Consider the following 18,023-nt stretch of genomic DNA (forward strand, 5'->3'; position numbering starts at 1 on the left):
TGACTTCGAATTATAAAACTTCAAATAATTAATTAATGATAATAGATTCATGTTGCTTATTGATAATCAATCTATCTAACGTAAGTCTACGAAATATCAAGTTATAAAATGTCTAGTCACATTTTGATTTTATGTATTATATTAGGCAGAAATTATGGTGGTCTTATGATGGTGTTAGGAAAAAATAGATGGATAGATTATTAAGAACGGACGTTGATGGTCTACTCTCAGAAATGTCCTAATAGAAAGTGATAAAAAACCGCTACTGATATACGTATACTGTAAAAAGTCTCTTTTACAGTTCAGGACAGCCCTGTGCCAGACATACAAACAGCGAAGGTTTAGTAGTAACAGGGTTCCGTTTTTACCCTTTGGGTATGGAAATATTATAAAATAAAATCAATATTTGCAATACAAGGGGTCTCACATGAAATAGAAATCAGGTTTCTTTTTGTCTACAATAGATTGTTCCAAGTTTCTATTAAAAAACAGATCTATTATGAGAATGTGTTCCGGGTCTGGGTGTTACAACTAACGTCTATGTGTGTTTACAGCAAAAAGCTACGCGTGAACATAAACATACCGTTGAAGACGGAGCTGAAGGTTGAACAGGAGGCCACACACAAGCACATCGAGGAGGACAGGAAGATGCTTATACAGGTATGGTATACAGGGTGAATTTTTCAAATGGGCTTTCAGGGCCAAATTCGAAACCATTCCCATAAATCCCAGGATTTGTCGAATACAGTCCCGATATTATACCTTCGGGATTCCGAAATCCCAACGTATTTATTTTATAACTAGCTGACCCGGCAAACTTTGTACCGCCTCAAAATCTATTTATCAAATATATTTCATATAAAATATAGCCTAAGTTACTCGTGGATAATGTAGCTTTCGAATGATGAATGAATTTTTAAAATCGGTCCAGTAGTTTTTGAGCCTATTCATTACAATCAAACAAACAAAGTTTTCCTCTTCATAATATTAGTATAGATTATGAATGAGATTATTTATTAATTTGATAAAATAAAAGTACAAAATACGACAATCCGCCGTGTTATGTTGAACGCCAATAAGAGCGAATGACGTCACGTTCGACTAAAAATCAATGACCAGCTCATTTTGTTTCATGTGTTTTTTCGTACAATGTTTACATCGAACTGGTCGAGCGTGACGTCACAAGCGACGTCATGACACTTAAGCGATTTGGCGCAAATAAAAAAAAAAAAAGCAAAATGTAATTACCATTACATTGTATATAATATTTGGTACATAACATTGTACATAACATAAAAAAATGGTTATTCAAAATTTGTCATCATGCCTATTCTAATTGTGACGTTTTCTAGGCTGCTATCGTGAGGATAATGAAGACCAGGAAGACCTTGAAGCATCAGCACTTGGTGGTGGAGGTGCTGAACCAGCTCTCCAGCCGGTTCAAGCCGCGTGTGCCTGTTATTAAGGTAGAGTTGTAGAGGTGGAGTTGTGTAGAGTGGGTGGGAGAATGAGAATTGATGTACGAGTAGAGTAGGAGATAGAGTGAAATTACAAGAGTAGAGTCGAGTATAGGAGATAGAGAATAGTGTTTATCTATGTGTGTGAGAGTAGTAATGTAGAGAGTAGTATAGTAGTGAGTAGACTACTACTCCCCTCTCTCTTACTGTCTCATACTACTAAGTCGTAGTTGTAGTAGTAATAGGAAAGAGAAAGATAGCCAGACAAGAGGGACAGAGAGCGCAAGAGTACTACTACTCTCTCTCTCTCTCATACTACTAAGTAGTAGTAGAAATAGTGAAAGAGAAAGACAGTCAGAGCTTGTTGTGAAATGTGTTTCAATTTATTTTTACCACGCTGTTATTAGCTTGACCTGTATGTATGTAACGGAATCTTTAACTCGATTTTTACCCACCTCGAACGGTCCGATTAATTAATTTTTTTAACACTTATCAAGAACCGATGACAATACATGATTTTAGTAATTTTGTCCCATTCTCCTCATCAGGATCGTCAGGATAACGATTTTAACGTGGTTTTTAGCTTTTAAGCAATATTTTTTAAAGTTTTCATGGACTACTACAATTTTTATATATCAACTTTTTTAATATCATAAAATGTCCTAAAACGACTTGGAATCTACCATTTTGATAACTATCGAAGTGACGTCACATCGACATTAATAAAAGTATTTTAGATATTTGAAGGACTGAATAAAAATAGTAATTAAAAAAGTGTATTGTTTTATTTTTAATAAATATAAATCGTCATTTTTAGTTTGCCTTTTATAAATATGTATGTATCATTACTACATGTTATGTACCTTGATACGTAATAATTCAAATTCAAATTCAAATTCAAATTTTTATTGCTCATGCATACAGTACATAATTATGGTGTTACAAGTAGGGTATTCGAACATGCATGTACCCTGCTAGGGCATTGCAATGAAATACATTCACATTAGCTTATATTTATCTTAACTTAGAATCGTCATTGTTTATATAAAATGGAAAATACATTATTATTACATTTTAATAAGTTCATATCAATAAAAAGTCAATATTTATACAAAGTCAAATTAATCAATTATATAAAATTAATATTAGTGTATATAAATTGTATTTAATTAAGTACAGGAATGTCAACATTATCATTATTTAGGTTAAGGGTGAGATTTTTATTGATGTAGATTGTAGGTATAGTCATTCAAAAAATTCTTGTTGTGAATAGTAGCATTTACTTATTAATAGTTTCCGCAGTTTGTTTTTAAATGTAATCGAGTCTTCATCTTGGATTTCTTTCGGAATTTTATTATATATTTTGACGCACATAGAATAGGGTCCGGAGCCATACATTGCTAGTCTAGATTGTGGTATTGCGAGTTTGTTCGGATTTCGTGAACTATATTTTTTTGTTTCATTGGAGCAGACAAATAGATTATTATGTTTTTTTACAAAGTTGCATATTTCTATAATGTACATGGACGTTAAAGTTAATATATTGAGATCTGTGAAATATTTTCTACAGCTTTATGTAATATGATTTTATTTTGTTTTCAGAAATGTATCGACATTCTAATCGAGAAGGAGTATTTGGAACGCACAGAGGGAGAGAAGGACACGTATAGCTATTTAGCGTGATTACTATGTAACGCCCGACAAATATAACACTATTATCTACCAATATTGTTTTATTTATCTCCCTGTGTTGTGACTTCGTGGTAGAACCCTTTTAATCGACTGCCATCACCGACACACCTATTTCTGTTATAACAGCAGTGTTAAGTTGATGTGTTCTGGTTTGAAGGGTGTGGTAACAGCATCGCGGGCGCGATTGCTGCATTAAATTTTGGGTGGGGTCACAGGGGAAATTTGGTTAAATTAAACGACTTTTTTTCTAACGCGTTTTAAATGTGTTTATTGTAAAGTCTGGCATATCCTCTCCATTACCCCCATAAGTACGAGTCGGACGTTTTTTTGGGTCATGACCCTGTGACCCCTTTTTTTGTTATCGAGGGGGAAACCTTCAAAAGGTACCCGGTGCCGTGGTAGCGACACAAGGTTATGTGGGACTCTTCTCGCACTAAAAAGAATTGGAATTGGAAGTTGTAGCGGTGCTGTGACCGCAAAACTGAATACAATCTTATCTGGGGTTGAGATGTCTATTGGCAAAGGCCATTTCCCATTAGGTTGATTGCATACTAGTCTGCAACTCCTATATTATAAAAAATAATGTCAATTATACAACGCCATCTATCAAGCTCACGGGGCAACGGTAAGCTGAAATTCTCCGCTTTGCACACATAATGCAATGATAGAAAAACTTCTGACTTTAATTATAATTAGTAATAACTGTTGATAGAGTAGATCGATTTGAATGAAATAAATACTAAATGGTAAGGCAAGTACGGATTATGGATATGTTACCAATACCTGGAATACATTTTAGTTGCTTTGGTTTAAAATGCCTTCAAGCACAGGCAAACAAGCAGACATAACTTCTAAAAATTATAGAAAATGCTATTATTACTTACTCTCAGTTGTGGTTACTTTTTTGTAAATATATTCGATGTACAGACACCTAAAACTTACATTTGTGCTTTATGCACAGATTATATATCCGTTACTAGCCGAATTTTATCGTAATAATGTTATTGTTTCGATAATAATGCGTAATAAAGATAAGATTCGATTCGATTAGACTTAGGAATTTAGATATAAGAGTTGATTGGCAAGTAAGATTCTATATAGTAGTTTCTATATGAAAGTTTGTTACGAAAAATATAATAGGTAAAATTCTTATTAGTGATCGAAGTAGGTAAAGGATATTTAAGTCTTACTATTTGGTAGCATATTAGTAACGTAACAAAATCCAATATATATATCCAATTTATAAATTTTAACCAAAACCAAATATTTGATTTTAAAGTATATGTATAAATAGGTTTACATTAAGTATAAGATACTAGCGGGCATGGCAGAGGTCCTATCACAATAAAACACAACACAAATCGGATCCCAAAAGTGCCTATCTTTCAAACTCAAACGCTCAATACAAGCACATTTTGGGATTAGCGTGTATACATATCATAACACTAGCAATTTGACGTAATGAGAAAGCATTATTATCAGTAGTTTTAAATATATGAACCCATAATAGAAGTATTATGATACCTTATCAAATTAGCTAATATGGAATGTGTATTCTGCCAATTAACAGCCGTGTTACCGCTGCTGTGTTCTGTTTCAAGGGTGTGGTAAGGGAGACATACTTGTCGAGGCATTCTATAGTCCTCAGGGGTAGCGGCGCATCTGTGGCCGCCCTCAGATTATAATCTAATCTTATCTAATAGGGTTGATTACATGTCCATGGGCAGCAGTAGCCATCATGGACTGCATGCTCGTCTAGTACTCCTACTTTATATAAAAAAAAGTTAAACAAACGAAAATGAAGCTATCTTATTCGTGAATTCGACACACATATACATAATTTAGCTACCTCACACAAATCTAGATAAAAAACACCCTTAGTGTGGTGAACGACCTAAAAAATAACAATGCATCAATTTATGCCCACCAGTGGGACAATAACAGTTGTATAAAAGTATACAATATGATAAAAAATATAACACGTGGAATCTACGCATTGAAGATTACTTTGTTATTTCATGTTATCTTTCGGCAGGTACGCTAAAACAAATATTATTATTGGATAAGTCTTTTACGTAATATTAATGAAAGATATGCTATAATAAAAACGTTTAATCATTCACCCTAATATATTAGATAAAGAGTTATATCAATTTTATTATATTTGAATGTTTAAATGATAAAACTCCAATGGGTGGTATGGTAAATTTTAGTATAATAGTAGATGGTAAATTTTAGTATTCTTACCCGAGGCATTCCAACTTAAGTCTTCAGGTAGCAACGCATCTTGTCCCTGTAGCTCCGGGACCAGAATAGAGCTACGGTATCCCCTGCCTGTCGTAAAAGGTGACTAAATGAGGGCTCCGGGGTTGCGGGCAGTGAGAGTGGGAGATCAAACCGTCTAGCAAGCGACCCCGGGAAAGACGGCGGTATGTGTGGTCGCATAGCGTTGTGGACACCAGACGGTGTGGTGAGCCCTAAACTCACCTGAGCGGAGCCCGAAGGGGCAACGCGTTCAGAGGACGTTCCGTTGGAGATCCCGGAGTCTTTTTAGCAACGCCGAGGACGACCACCGGGGGAGTTTTAGTGCGGTAAAAATCCTACATAACCCCGTGTCGCTCCCACGGCACCGGGTACCTTTCGAAGGTTTCCCCCTCGATAACAAAAAGAAAAAAAAGTTAGCAACGCATCTGAGGCCAATCTCAGGTAGGATGCTTTTATCTGGGGTTGATTACAGATGTCCATGAGCGGCAGTAGCCACTTACTATAGAATGCATGCTTATTTGTTACCTAAGTAAGGGAATAAAATATCAAAAAGATTAATTTCAAAGTGAAGTTTTAACGTAGAGAAAATTTTACAAAATGGAACACTAAGGCATATAAGATTAAATTGATTGGGGTATCCATTACATTTATTTCTAAAATATTCCATTTTCAAGAGATACAATTTGGGAGATCTTCGTAAACACAACATTGGAGCACATCACTACTCATATCATTATTATGCGTATAGATAACACGATAAAAATATTTTAATTATCAGTAACAATTTACGCTTTGGCGGGACAAGACATCTCGGGTTTTATGTAAGTATTGTTATTATTTGAAAATAACTTAATAATAAACTTTGTGTCTTACTATTTACCTATACTCACAGCCCCACGCTAGGATTCCCTGTGTCGTGGGTACCATGGACACACACATAGACAAATACACAAACACACACAGACCCAGAAATAGAAATATAAATTCATCATTTAGATCTGTCTGGCAGGGGATCGAACCCGCAACCCTTTGCGCGTCAGACCGGTATGGTGACCGCTCCGCCATGCGGGTCATCTTTGGTATTTGTGTTCAATATTGAAAGGTATAATATACGAGGTAGTACGACTGGGTAGGTACCACTGAAGCACCTATTTCTAGTGTAAAGCAGCTCTGCGTTCCGGTGGAAAGGTGTAGATGCTGGCTGACTTACATATGACTTACCTACATTTAAAGGTTGTGTTTCGACTCCGGCGGCACCACCGCCATGTCCATGGGCGACAATAGCCACTTACCATCAGGCCGACATGCCCGTCTGCTACTGCTGTTATAAAAAAAACTCTGATATCACACATCAAAAACATAGGCTGGAATTTAAAATTAATCTTATACGAGTATATAAAATTCTCGTGTCACAATGTTAGTTACCGTACTCCTCCAAAACGGCTTTGCCGATTTCCACCAAATTTTATATGCATATTCAATTGGTCTAAGAATCGGCTTCTATCTAGTTTTCATAACCCTAAGTGATAAGGGTTGTTCACCCTTAACATTTTTTTTATTTATGTGGCAACACAAGGTTTGCCGGGTCAGCTAGTAATAACGTAAAAAATTAAAATAACTTGTTTATACATTACAGGTTTTAGAAAATAGTTAAAATGCTGAAAAATCCAAACTACTTGTACGGCAGTTCTGAAATAACTGTTCCAGCGAAATTACATTTTGGGGAATTTATTTTGTCAAAATTATGGGAAAACAAAGAGAGATTTGCTATGGCAAGTATTAACAAATCTTTATTATATTTAATATTTAAATTATATTATAAATATTTTAAAGGTGGTAGAACCCTCTGTGGTTCGACTCTGGCGGCATAACCGCCTCCCCTATTTCTGTCTCATAACAGCAGTGTTAAGCGCTGCTGTATTCTGTTTTGTAGTAAGCAATAAATCTATATCATATTTAATTATATTGGTAAGTAATTTAAAGGTGCTAGAACGCTTTGTAGCATAACTGCTTCTTGATTACCACAACACCTATTTCTGTCTTACAAGCAGTGAAGCGCTGCTGTGTGGTTTGAAGTGTGATAAAGCAAGTACACGAGGCATTGTAACTTCTTCAGGGATAGCAACCACAGACCTGTATTGTTTAGATACAGTTTCGCAACGCATATTTTACATAATATTAAAGAAACAAACGAGTATATAGTCCACCTAGTTACCGCCTATCTACCTCTATAATCGACCCCGGATAACATCAGATTTGTATCTGAGATTGGCAATCGATGCGTTGGTACCCCTGAGGACTAAGATGGAACGCCTCGGATAAATATGTCTGGGACCATCTTCAGGTAGGATTCCAATAATATTTATAGTTGATTACAGATGTCCATGGGTGGCAGTAGGCACTTATCATCAGGTGGACTCCATGCTTGTGTGATACTTCGATTTAATACAAAAAAGATATACAACCTATTACCATATAAATTAACAAATTCGTGTAATTATTATAATTATATTACTTACAGTAATTATATTAATTGTTATTGATTAAAGATGAATTATTAATTAAGGTATCTTGACTGTATGCAATGCCATCTATTATTTATTTGAGAAACTAACTTACCCAGGAAGAAAATAAATTATGCATCAGCAAATGACGAAAAACAATAAGAAACGTTAATAACAGTTAATAAAACTTTGGCTCTCTAGTATTTTTGCAGAATTTTCGGAGAGCATCTTCATCGCCTATTACTGTCCCACTGCTTAGAAGTGATAATTTCTAATAGGCTCATAACTTCGAAAAGAATTCGAACCTCAATACCACAGATTGAGAGGCTGAATTTCAAATTACTAAGTTGATTACAGATTAGGCATCAGTAGCCACTTACTACCAGATGGACTGTCAGTACTCGTCTGCTACTCCTATATTATAACAAACCGCACTTTTTTCAGATAAATGGCGAAACCCACGAATCCCAAACATACAAGGAAATGGCGGAAGAAGCAATGAATGTTGCCGTCTCGCTCGTTCGTATGGGGGTTAGAAAGGGAGACGTAGTGGCGGTTTGTACGGAAAATCGACGAGAGTTTTGGGGTACTGCGATCGCTATTATATGCTCTGGGGCTGTTTTAACCCCTATTAATATGGGATATAGTAAAGGTAATATTTTTCAAAGTTTGTAAATAACTTACCTTCTCAGTTCGTATACCTTTTTTTTTAAAGAAACTTTCTACAATCACAGCCCCACACTAGGTTTCCCTGTGACGTGGTTCCATGGACACACACAAACACCCAGACCCAGAACTGGTATCCAAATTCAGCATTCAGATATCAGTCTGGACGGGGATTGAACCCGAGACCCTTTGTGCATCAGACCAACATGACCGCTCCAACTCGCTGGTCGTCATTATGTGGTCAAATCTTGTATCTCAACTTTAAAATCGTTTAAGCTGTCTCATTGAGTTGAAAATTTTCAATGACAATGCATGTTAAGCTTATAATTCGTTTTAAATTCAATATGGCTGACGCCCCAAAATGGCAAAACAACAACAAATTTTGAAACTCTTTGAATCCTGATGACCTTTTCCGGTAACTTATTTCAATAGGGTCCAAATTGAATAGCCCACTTGCAGGAAATGTGTTTTTTATAATAGTCGCAGGCGAGCATGCAGTCCACCTGATAGTAAGTGACTACTGCCGCCCATCTGTAATCAACCAGATAAGATTAGATTCCTACCCGAGGTCTGCCAGAGATGCGCCACCACCCCTGAGGACTAAGCTGGAACGCCTCGAAAAACTTTGTCTCCCTAATCACATCCTTAAAACCAGAACACAGCAGCGCTGAACACTGCTGTTTAAACAGAAATAGGTGTGGCGGTGGTGCCGCCGGAGTCGAACCACAAACAGTTCTACCACCTTCTATTTACGCCACTGGCTTTTACTCTACGTATGCAAGCGTCCCAGCAATGGAACAATGGGTTAATGATAATAATAACAAAGCAATTAATAATTTCAGACGAACTTAAGCACGTAATGAACATATCGAAACCACGTTTTATATTCTGCTCACCCCAAGCATATGAAAATCACGGAAAAACATTTTCATCCCTAACACACATAAAGAAAATAATAATTTACGGAGACCATGCACCGAATGACGTCATACTGTATAATTACTTAGCATATGCACAAAGTGGTGGGAAGAAGTATGTGGATTATGATGAATTTGAAACGGTGGACGTGCTTGGTGCAAATGATTTGGTGTTTATTTTATACTCGTCTGGTACCACGGGGTTGCCTAAAGGAGTTATGCTGACACATTTAAATATGTTAACTATGAGTTTACAGTGAGTATTTTATATCTATGCATAACATATGCATTATGCATTGCTTTAAGAAGATTGTAAGGATTTATGAATACGTACCTCAGACTAAATAATGTATATGCATGATCTTAGAAAATTATTTCTAATGTCATGCGAATTAGCATGGATTTAGAAAATAATTTCTGACGTCATGCAAACAAACATGTGCTTAAAATACATGTGCATAAATCATATAGATTTAAAATTTACCTATTAACCAACTTCAAACTTAGGAGGTTTTGTAGTCGACTGCTATTTATGTGTATGTAAGTTTGTCTGTCCGCGATTTTCTCAAAACCAAAAGATCCAATTTGGGTTTATTTATTTATTTACTAAATCCACAGTTTAATTTATTGATGTTATCCATCGATATACTACTAGTATAAAATGTCATTGATGTTATCTAATACTTAATATTAAAGTAATAGTCAAAAATGGATTCATATTTTTTCATTTTTGGTACGTTTCGATTAATAGTAAGTGTATATTTTTATTTCTAAAGACCAGAAGACAACTCTAAGGACGCGAAAGTCTTGGTGGTAACGCCGTGGCATCACGCCTTGGGTTTAGTGGGTTGCTTCTCTTACCTCACTGCTGGCAGGAGTGTCATCTTCATGCCCAGGTTCGAACCTGGCCTGTATTTGAAGACTATTGAGAAATATCAGGTGATTTCCAATTTCTGTATTTTTTATTTATAAAATTGAAATAAAGAAAGAAAGAAAGAAACATTTATTTCAAAGTGACACTACGAAAATTAGCATATGCACATATAATTAATATATGTGTATAACATAAAGTAGTCTTAAACTAATAAATAATCATTTAATCATTTATTTGCCATGAATATTACAGTCATTACAGGTCATACAATATATACATTAGTATCATATTAATTTGATAGCATGCAAAAATTACAATTCAAACAATTTCAATATGATAAAATAAAAATAAATATAATAAAATAAAAAAGCTTATATAATTGTATTGAAATAGGGCGCACTCAGCATATGTCACGGCGAGCCGCAACCACTGGTTTTCAGTGCGACCGGAACTCGTTCAGAAAACTATTTGCCGAAATTATATGATTACTAGTGGTACCCGCGGCTTCGCCCGCATTCTACAGTTTAATTCTATTATTTTATTTTAACAATAATAATAATATTATGTATATTCATAAACATATTCGTCTTAAATAGACAAACATATAATCGAATTATGGTGTTATTTTTTAAAACAAAATAAATATTCTAGATAGAAAAAGGTCTATTCTACAGTCTATTTTTCGTTGTATGTTTCCAGGTCTCCCAGATCACATCAGTACCACCGATACTCATCACTCTGTCGAAGTACCCCTCCAATCATGATCTAAGTTCGGTTAAACTCATATACTGTGGTGCTGCGCCCTTGAAGACTGAAACTATTAATGAAGTGTGCAAAAAGTAAGTGATGTACTAGTACTTCCATAGTTAATAATCTGTCTATCTATTGTTTCTCTAAAGATCGAAATTTGCAATTTTCTATTCTCAAATTTGATAGATTTAAAAAAAAATATATTTAGAAATAGTACCCGAGGCTTAAGAAGATCTCAATCGCTCTGAAAAATAAAGCAATGTCGGGCGCTGTCGGAATTAGGATGGGTTACCTGTAGTGGAGGCTTAAGTAGATCTCAATCGCTCAGGGAAATTAAGCAAAGTCGGGCGCTGTCGGAATTAGGATGGGTTACCTGTAGTGGAGGCTTAAGTACATCTCAATCGCTCAGCGAAATTAAGCAATGTCGGGCGCTGTCGGAATTAGGATGGGTTACCTGTAGTGGAGGCTTAAGTACATCTCAATCGCTCAGCGAAATTAAGCAATGTCGGGCGCTGTTGGAATTAGGATGGGTTACCTGTAGTGTCATAATTTTATGTGTGCTCCTGTGCTTCGACTGTAGTCCCAGGCAAACCTAGATAAGACTAAATTACTATCTAAAGTTCGCCACAGATGCATTGCTACCCCTGAGGACTAAGCTGGAACGCCTTAGATTAGTATGTTTCTTACTACATCCTTCATGCCAGAACACAGCAGCGCTTAAAATCTATTAGGCAGAAATAGGTGTGGCGGTGGTGCCGCCGGAGTCGAACCACAAAGGGTTCTACCACCTTTAGCAGAGAGTCCTTAGGGACCTCATCTATTTGCTGACCACGTAGCTTCTTAATTTTGGCTGGCTTTAGGTGATGATCTAAGTCGGAATGCCTCATGTCCCCAGGTTCCCCAGTGCAGACACGGTGCGCCAAGGGTACGGCATGACGGAAAGTACGTTGGCTATCTGCAAGTCACTCGTAGTCGACAAACCCAAAGTCGGTAGCGTTGGGAAGATTGTTAAGACCACTACTCTTAAGGTTTAGTATGATTTTGTTTCATCATCATCATCATTAACCCATCACTGTCCCGCTGCTGGGCACGGGTCTCCTCTCAGAATGAGAAGGTCATAGTCCACCGCGCTGGCCAAGTGCGAATTGGTAGACTTAAAATACCGTTGAAAACTTTTTTTTAGATTTCTCAGGTATGTAGGGTTCCTCAGGATGTTTTCCTTCACCGTTTAAGCAAGTGATAATTAACTTGTAATACGCACATAACTTTGAATAATCAGAGGCCTGGGATGTGAACCTCGGACCCCTCGATCAAGAGGCCGAGTTTCTTAACCACTAGGCTATCACTGCTTTTGTGTAACTGTTATGTTTCGCTAATTTATAACAGATACCACCACCTATTCATTCGACATTGTACCTCTTTTACTGAAGAAGTTTTCTAAATAATTTACGTAAAAGTGCATATTTTTTTAGGTTTCCTACCCAAAAGGTGATAAAATTATTATTTTCTAAACTAAAAATCACGCTATAACAGTTACGCCTATTGAAACTAAAAAGCAATAATTATTTGCAATCTAAACTTACGATGAACTTTGCTGAAGGTGCTTGAAAAATCTCGCCTCGAAAATCGTTAATCCTGAGGACGTTGATAAGGACAATGGTACAAAATTATTAAAATCGTGTATTGTCATCGGTTTTTGATAATTCTTCAAAATTTTGAATTAAACTGAACGTTCAAAGTGGATAGAAATCGGGCTCAAAGATTCCGTTACTGTTACGTACATACATACATACAAACGTACAACCCAAGCTAATAAAAGCGTTTTAAAAATAGAACCCAACGAGCTGCGAAGAGTGAAGTAACGTCAACTTCACACAAAAAATAATTAATAATCGCAAAACTTAAAAAACTTATTTTTTTATTCCTGAAAATTCTGTAACTTTAACAGGATATATACCAAAATAAAATAGAGACATACGTACTACATCTTTCTTCAAATTTCAGATAGTCGACATAGAAACACGAAAGCCCTTAGGCAAATTACAAGAAGGCGAGCTATGTGCGAAGGGCCCTTTGATCATGAAGGGATATATAGGGAAGGACAGGAAGGAAGATTTTGATGATGAGGGCTTCTTCAGGACTGGAGACATCGGGTATTATGATGAGGAGGGCTATGTGTTCATTGTTGGGCGCTTGAAGGAACTTATCAAGTATAAAGGGATTCAGGTAAGGGCTTAGTGTAATTAACGTAGGATTATTTTAGAAAAAGGGCTTAGACTCCGAATAAATCAAAAGCCAAGGTATTTTGCTAATCTTGGACTAAACTAGAGAACCTTATGTTGTCTACTTTAGCTACTCCTAGTTAGTTACATAAAACGCATTGCTACCGATACAGACTAAATTCGAATACCCATTTTATACACATTTTATTTATTATTTATGTTTATTTACATTTTAGTACGCATGTACTTTATCCCAAACTTCAAATTACCAACCAACTGAGTTACTGCCACTAAATAACCAAAATAAGTGTGACAGTAGTACCCATTTTAAATCGTAGGTATAAGTTGTTCCATTCCACAAATTGTATTGTAATTTTATTATCTTTGCATTCTTCAAACAAGAGCACGATAGACTGCCACGAAATAACTGTGACAAATGTCCGCGTCAAATTTCTGGTCCGCTCTGAATACAGAAATGAGTCGCGTCGCAACAACAACTTGTAGATATCAGTGGCACTACGGCCCCCCGGCACCCCCAGCCGCTCTCGCCCGCGGGTACATCGCGCAGTAGTGTGACCTTACGTTGCTACGAAGTATATGCTTGTAGTTGTGTTCGAACGCATTGGCTCTCTGACTACACCTGCGCGCAACAACTTCAGAGCGGACTAGAAGTTTGGCGCGGACTCTACCACCTCAATTTTTCCGTTTTCCATTCCACATCTGTTAACCCAGGTGGCCCCAGCAGAAATCGAAGCTGTGCTACTCCAACATGAAGGTTTACGGGACGCAGGTGTTATCGGTATACCAGATGATGATGCTGGTGAAGTTCCGCTGGCGTTTGTGGTTCTGCAGCCTGGAGCCAATCTTAATGAGGATGACGTAAAGAGATTTGTGTCTGAGAAGGTACAGTCTGTCTGTCTGTTATATGTTATAAGCTTGAAGTAAAGCGGGTAGCAGTCCATCTTCCTTTTGAAATAGAAGTAGCTAACAGCATGCAGTCTATCTGATGGTAATCAGTGCTGATAAGGGCATCGGTAATGGACCCCTGACAGAACTGGAGTGCTACATGAGATTAATAGATGCGTTACTAATACTACCTATAAAGACTAAAGGGAAAACAGTCCATCTTCGTTTTTGAAAAAGAAATAGTAGACAATATATAGTCCAACAGATGGTAATAAGTGCTACTCAAGGATCTGTAATACGATAAAAGTCAATCACAAAAAAAAGCTATCAATATTTTCTATAAACGTTTTCGTTTTCCGTACCCAAAATGTGAGAACGGAACCCTATCAATAATCCGATGTCCGTCCGTCTGTCACAGGGCTCTATCTCATGAACCGTAATAGCACAGTCCAATATAGCTCCTTATACTGTGGTAATAGATAGACACTTGAAGTTTTTTATTAACTTCTTTGTAACGTTGTGGTATTTTGCTTTTAAACACTGGTGTGTGCTGTCCCTGTTTTGTCAATGTTAATTTTTGGAATATATTCAATAATTAAATGTGTATTTTTTGTATTTTACAGCTATCAAATCCTAAGCGACTTCGCGGTGGTGTGCGGTTCGTTTCGGAAATCCCCAAAAACCCAAGTGGAAAGATTCTACGCAATCGTCTTAAGGATATGTTAAAGGCGAGCAAGAGTAAACTGTGATAAATAAAACTTTACAAACATAGGATTTTTTATTAAAAAAATGACATTCCTCGACTCTAAGTAGAAATAGCTGATAATCTCCAAACGATACCAAAGATTTTTAATTATCTAAATATATATATCTCTAAGGTCACTGACTGACATAGTGATCTATCAAGGCACAGCCTACACCACTGGACGGATTAGACTGAAATTTGGCATGCAAGTAGATGTTATGACGTAGGCATCCGCTAAGAAAGGATTTTGATTAATTCTACCCCCAAGGGGATAAAATAGGGGATGAAAATATTACTTCGTAACGCGAGCGAAGCCGCGGGCAAAAGCTCGTCTTATATATAAAAGTCTCGTGTCACAATGTTACTTACCGTACTCCTCCGAAACGGCTTTACCGATTTTCACCAAATTTTATATGCACATTCGTAGGTCTGAGAATCGGCTACAATCTATTTTTCATACCCCTAAGTGATAAGGGTTGTTCACCCTTAACATTTTTTTATTTATATGACACCACAACGTTTGCCGGGTTAGCTAGTAGCATATATGTTACTTTCCAAAAACACATTGAATAAAAAAAAATTGGCAAGTACGAGTTGCATTCGCTCGTGGATGATTCCGTAGCAGGACCATCAAATTGTTCATATATTATTTATATTTCATAAAAAAATGCATTCTGAAATTTGAACTATTTACCTATTACGATTCAATCATAGATAAGTATAGATATCTCACCGCCTTGTAATTGAAGGACTTAAACAGATGACAATTCCGTCAGCCGTTTAATGGCTGTCATGGTGTAATTACGCGGAATAATGCCGACATGCGCCCTTAAGACACGAAATCGAAGAAAAAGTGCGAAGTAATAACGTTTCATTCGTACACGATCTAAAAACTACATTTTTTTAATATTTTTCAAACACGAAAATAATTGACAATGACAATTGTCAAAAGATTACATTTTCTTGTTAGGAGCGAGTAATCTTTACTAATCTATGGATTCATTAAATAAAGCGAAAAACGAAACGAAACTAAAAATAAATTGTCAAGTACAACAAAAACAAAAATAATTGTTTTATTTTGTGTTTTGTGTGTGGTTGATTTGATATGCCGTTGGGAATTTTTATAAAAATCTCTTACGATATTTTCTTTACTGTTAAAATACCGATGGACGAAACAATGCGATAATTATTTTTTAATGGAATTCGAATCCCGGGCGCAACAAAATATCGTAACATAAGAACACACAAACAACATAAGAACCTATAAATACGCACATAACTTTGAAACCTCTGAAGTTTCAAAGTTATGTGCGTATTAAAAATTAATTATCACTTGCTAAACAGTGAAGGAAAACATCGTGAGAAAAACCTGCATACCTGAGAGATTAAAAAAAAATCTCGAAGGTATGTGACGTCTACCAATACGCACTTGGCCAGCGCGGTGGACTATGGCCTAATCCTTCTCATTCTGAGAGGAGACCCGTGCCCAGCAGTGGGACAGTAATGGGTTGATGATGATTCGTAATACTAGTTATTCAATTCATAGCGCACAGTTATTTACTCACACTTGTTCAATGTTAATGTAAAGTAGTAGTTATTTTTATTAAAATATTTACATTTATTGTATTGATAACATATTTGGAGATAATACTGAAGTATGACATCATCATGTTTATGATTTAAATCGTCAATGGCCATCATTTTAAATGTTAAACTACATACCTATCGATACTTGAAATAACTAATTTAGCACGTCTGGGATTCAAACCTCGGACTCTTCGATTGAGAAGCCAAGTTGCACCCGCACGGCTTTGTGTGATCATGGGCTGCAGTACCTTTAAGTAAATACAAAAATATTTTTTATAATCTGTTATAACAAAGTCAATATATTCCAATATATTCCATATCAATAAAGTATTAAAATTAGTTAATCTTGAATGGCGGCTATATTGTGGATTAATACTGTATTTATTTATTACGTTTTATCTCCTAACTTATCGATATTTTTTATAATAATAAAGTTGAAAAGGTCTTTTAGTGTTTTAATAATATAGGAGTAGCAGACTAGCATTCAATATGGTAAGTGGCTAGTGCTGCCCATGGACATGAGTAATCAACTCCAGATAAGATTAAATTCCTACGTGAGGATGGCCACAGATGCTTTGCTTCTCCTGGGGATTAAGATGGAATGCTTCGGAAAAGTATGTCTCTCTTACCACAACCTTCAAACCAGAACACAGCAGTGCTTAACGTTGCTGTTATTAGGCAGAAATAGGTGTGGCGGTGGTGCCGTCGGAGTTGAATCACTTATGGGTTCTACCACTCAGTCAGGTCAGGTCAGCAGGCTTCTATACATCTAAACATCTCAATATAGTCACACAAATTTTCACAAATTAAACTATTTTTTACTTAATAATAAAACAAATGATTCCAACCAGTCTCTCAAATGCACATAAGTTCAATCTAAACTTGGATTCAAACTCTTAACTTACAATTTATTGAAAAATCTAGCATTTATTAATAGTTTCTAATATGCACATAATTTCAAATTTAACTTGAATGTAATATACATTTAATATGGTAAACTTATTTTACTATGTTTTAGCGTTTCTCATCAAAATCCTACCACGTCTTACCATTAAATATTCCCATAATTACGGGAGAAATACCCATCACTGGCAACACTAATAAGAGCGAGACAACTAAAGGAAAAGGACAACATATTCGCAACTTCGCAAGCAAGAATTAACTTCAACGACCAGTAATTTTAGATGTTTGCGCGGTAAACACGTTCGCATCATGTTGAAAAAACCTAAATATATTTACGGGCCGAATGACAAAATTGTGTCAGCTAAATTAAATGTAGGCGAGTTTCTATTAAATTGTATATGGGAACATAAGGAAAAGGTTGCCTTGGTAAGTAAAGCAAGTTATAATTTTATATTGTACTTTGTGCGGATAAATTACACTGTTATTTTGAAGTTTGTACTGGCTCAAAGTTCATTTAAAACGGATATTGGATTAA

General features: G+C 36.1%; 3 protein-coding genes across 6 annotated transcripts in view; all 3 read left to right on the forward strand.

Annotated features, from left to right (window-relative positions):
• Cul1 (cullin 1) overlaps window positions 1-3,183 on the forward strand; it is a 38,499-nt gene extending 35,316 nt beyond the window's left edge. For all 4 annotated transcript variants that reach the window (XM_073081416.1, XM_073081420.1, XM_073081417.1 and 1 more), the window contains exons 19-21: window positions 555-660; window positions 1,353-1,466; window positions 3,060-3,183. In XM_073081416.1, the coding sequence (XP_072937517.1) occupies window positions 555-660; window positions 1,353-1,466; window positions 3,060-3,140 (301 nt within the window). In that variant the 3' untranslated portion in view covers window positions 3,141-3,183. The remainder of the gene's footprint in view (window positions 1-554; window positions 661-1,352; window positions 1,467-3,059) is intronic.
• A 6,247-nt stretch (window positions 3,184-9,430) lies between these two features.
• Window positions 9,431-15,006, forward strand: LOC140748563 (luciferin 4-monooxygenase). Its single transcript, XM_073081380.1, has 7 exons — window positions 9,431-9,757; window positions 10,278-10,440; window positions 11,075-11,214; window positions 12,021-12,153; window positions 13,130-13,351; window positions 14,080-14,250; window positions 14,877-15,006. The coding sequence occupies exons 1-7, from the start codon at window positions 9,444-9,446 to the stop codon at window positions 15,000-15,002; spliced, it is 1,269 nt and encodes a 422-aa protein (XP_072937481.1). The 5' UTR covers window positions 9,431-9,443; the 3' UTR covers window positions 15,003-15,006.
• Window positions 15,007-17,753: 2,747 nt separating this feature from the next.
• Window positions 17,754-18,023, forward strand: part of LOC140748562 (anionic trypsin) — a 42,502-nt gene continuing 42,232 nt past the window's right edge. The window contains exon 1 of the mRNA XM_073081379.1: window positions 17,754-17,914. Within this exon, the coding sequence (XP_072937480.1) occupies window positions 17,798-17,914 (117 nt within the window). The 5' untranslated portion in view covers window positions 17,754-17,797. The remainder of the gene's footprint in view (window positions 17,915-18,023) is intronic.

The sequence above is a fragment of the Epargyreus clarus genome, unplaced genomic scaffold (genome assembly GCF_041222505.1).
Source record: "Epargyreus clarus isolate Ecla_fem2 unplaced genomic scaffold, WU_Ecla_fem_2.2 ptg000016l, whole genome shotgun sequence".
In the NCBI taxonomy this organism is placed as follows: Eukaryota; Metazoa; Arthropoda; class Insecta; order Lepidoptera; family Hesperiidae; genus Epargyreus; species Epargyreus clarus.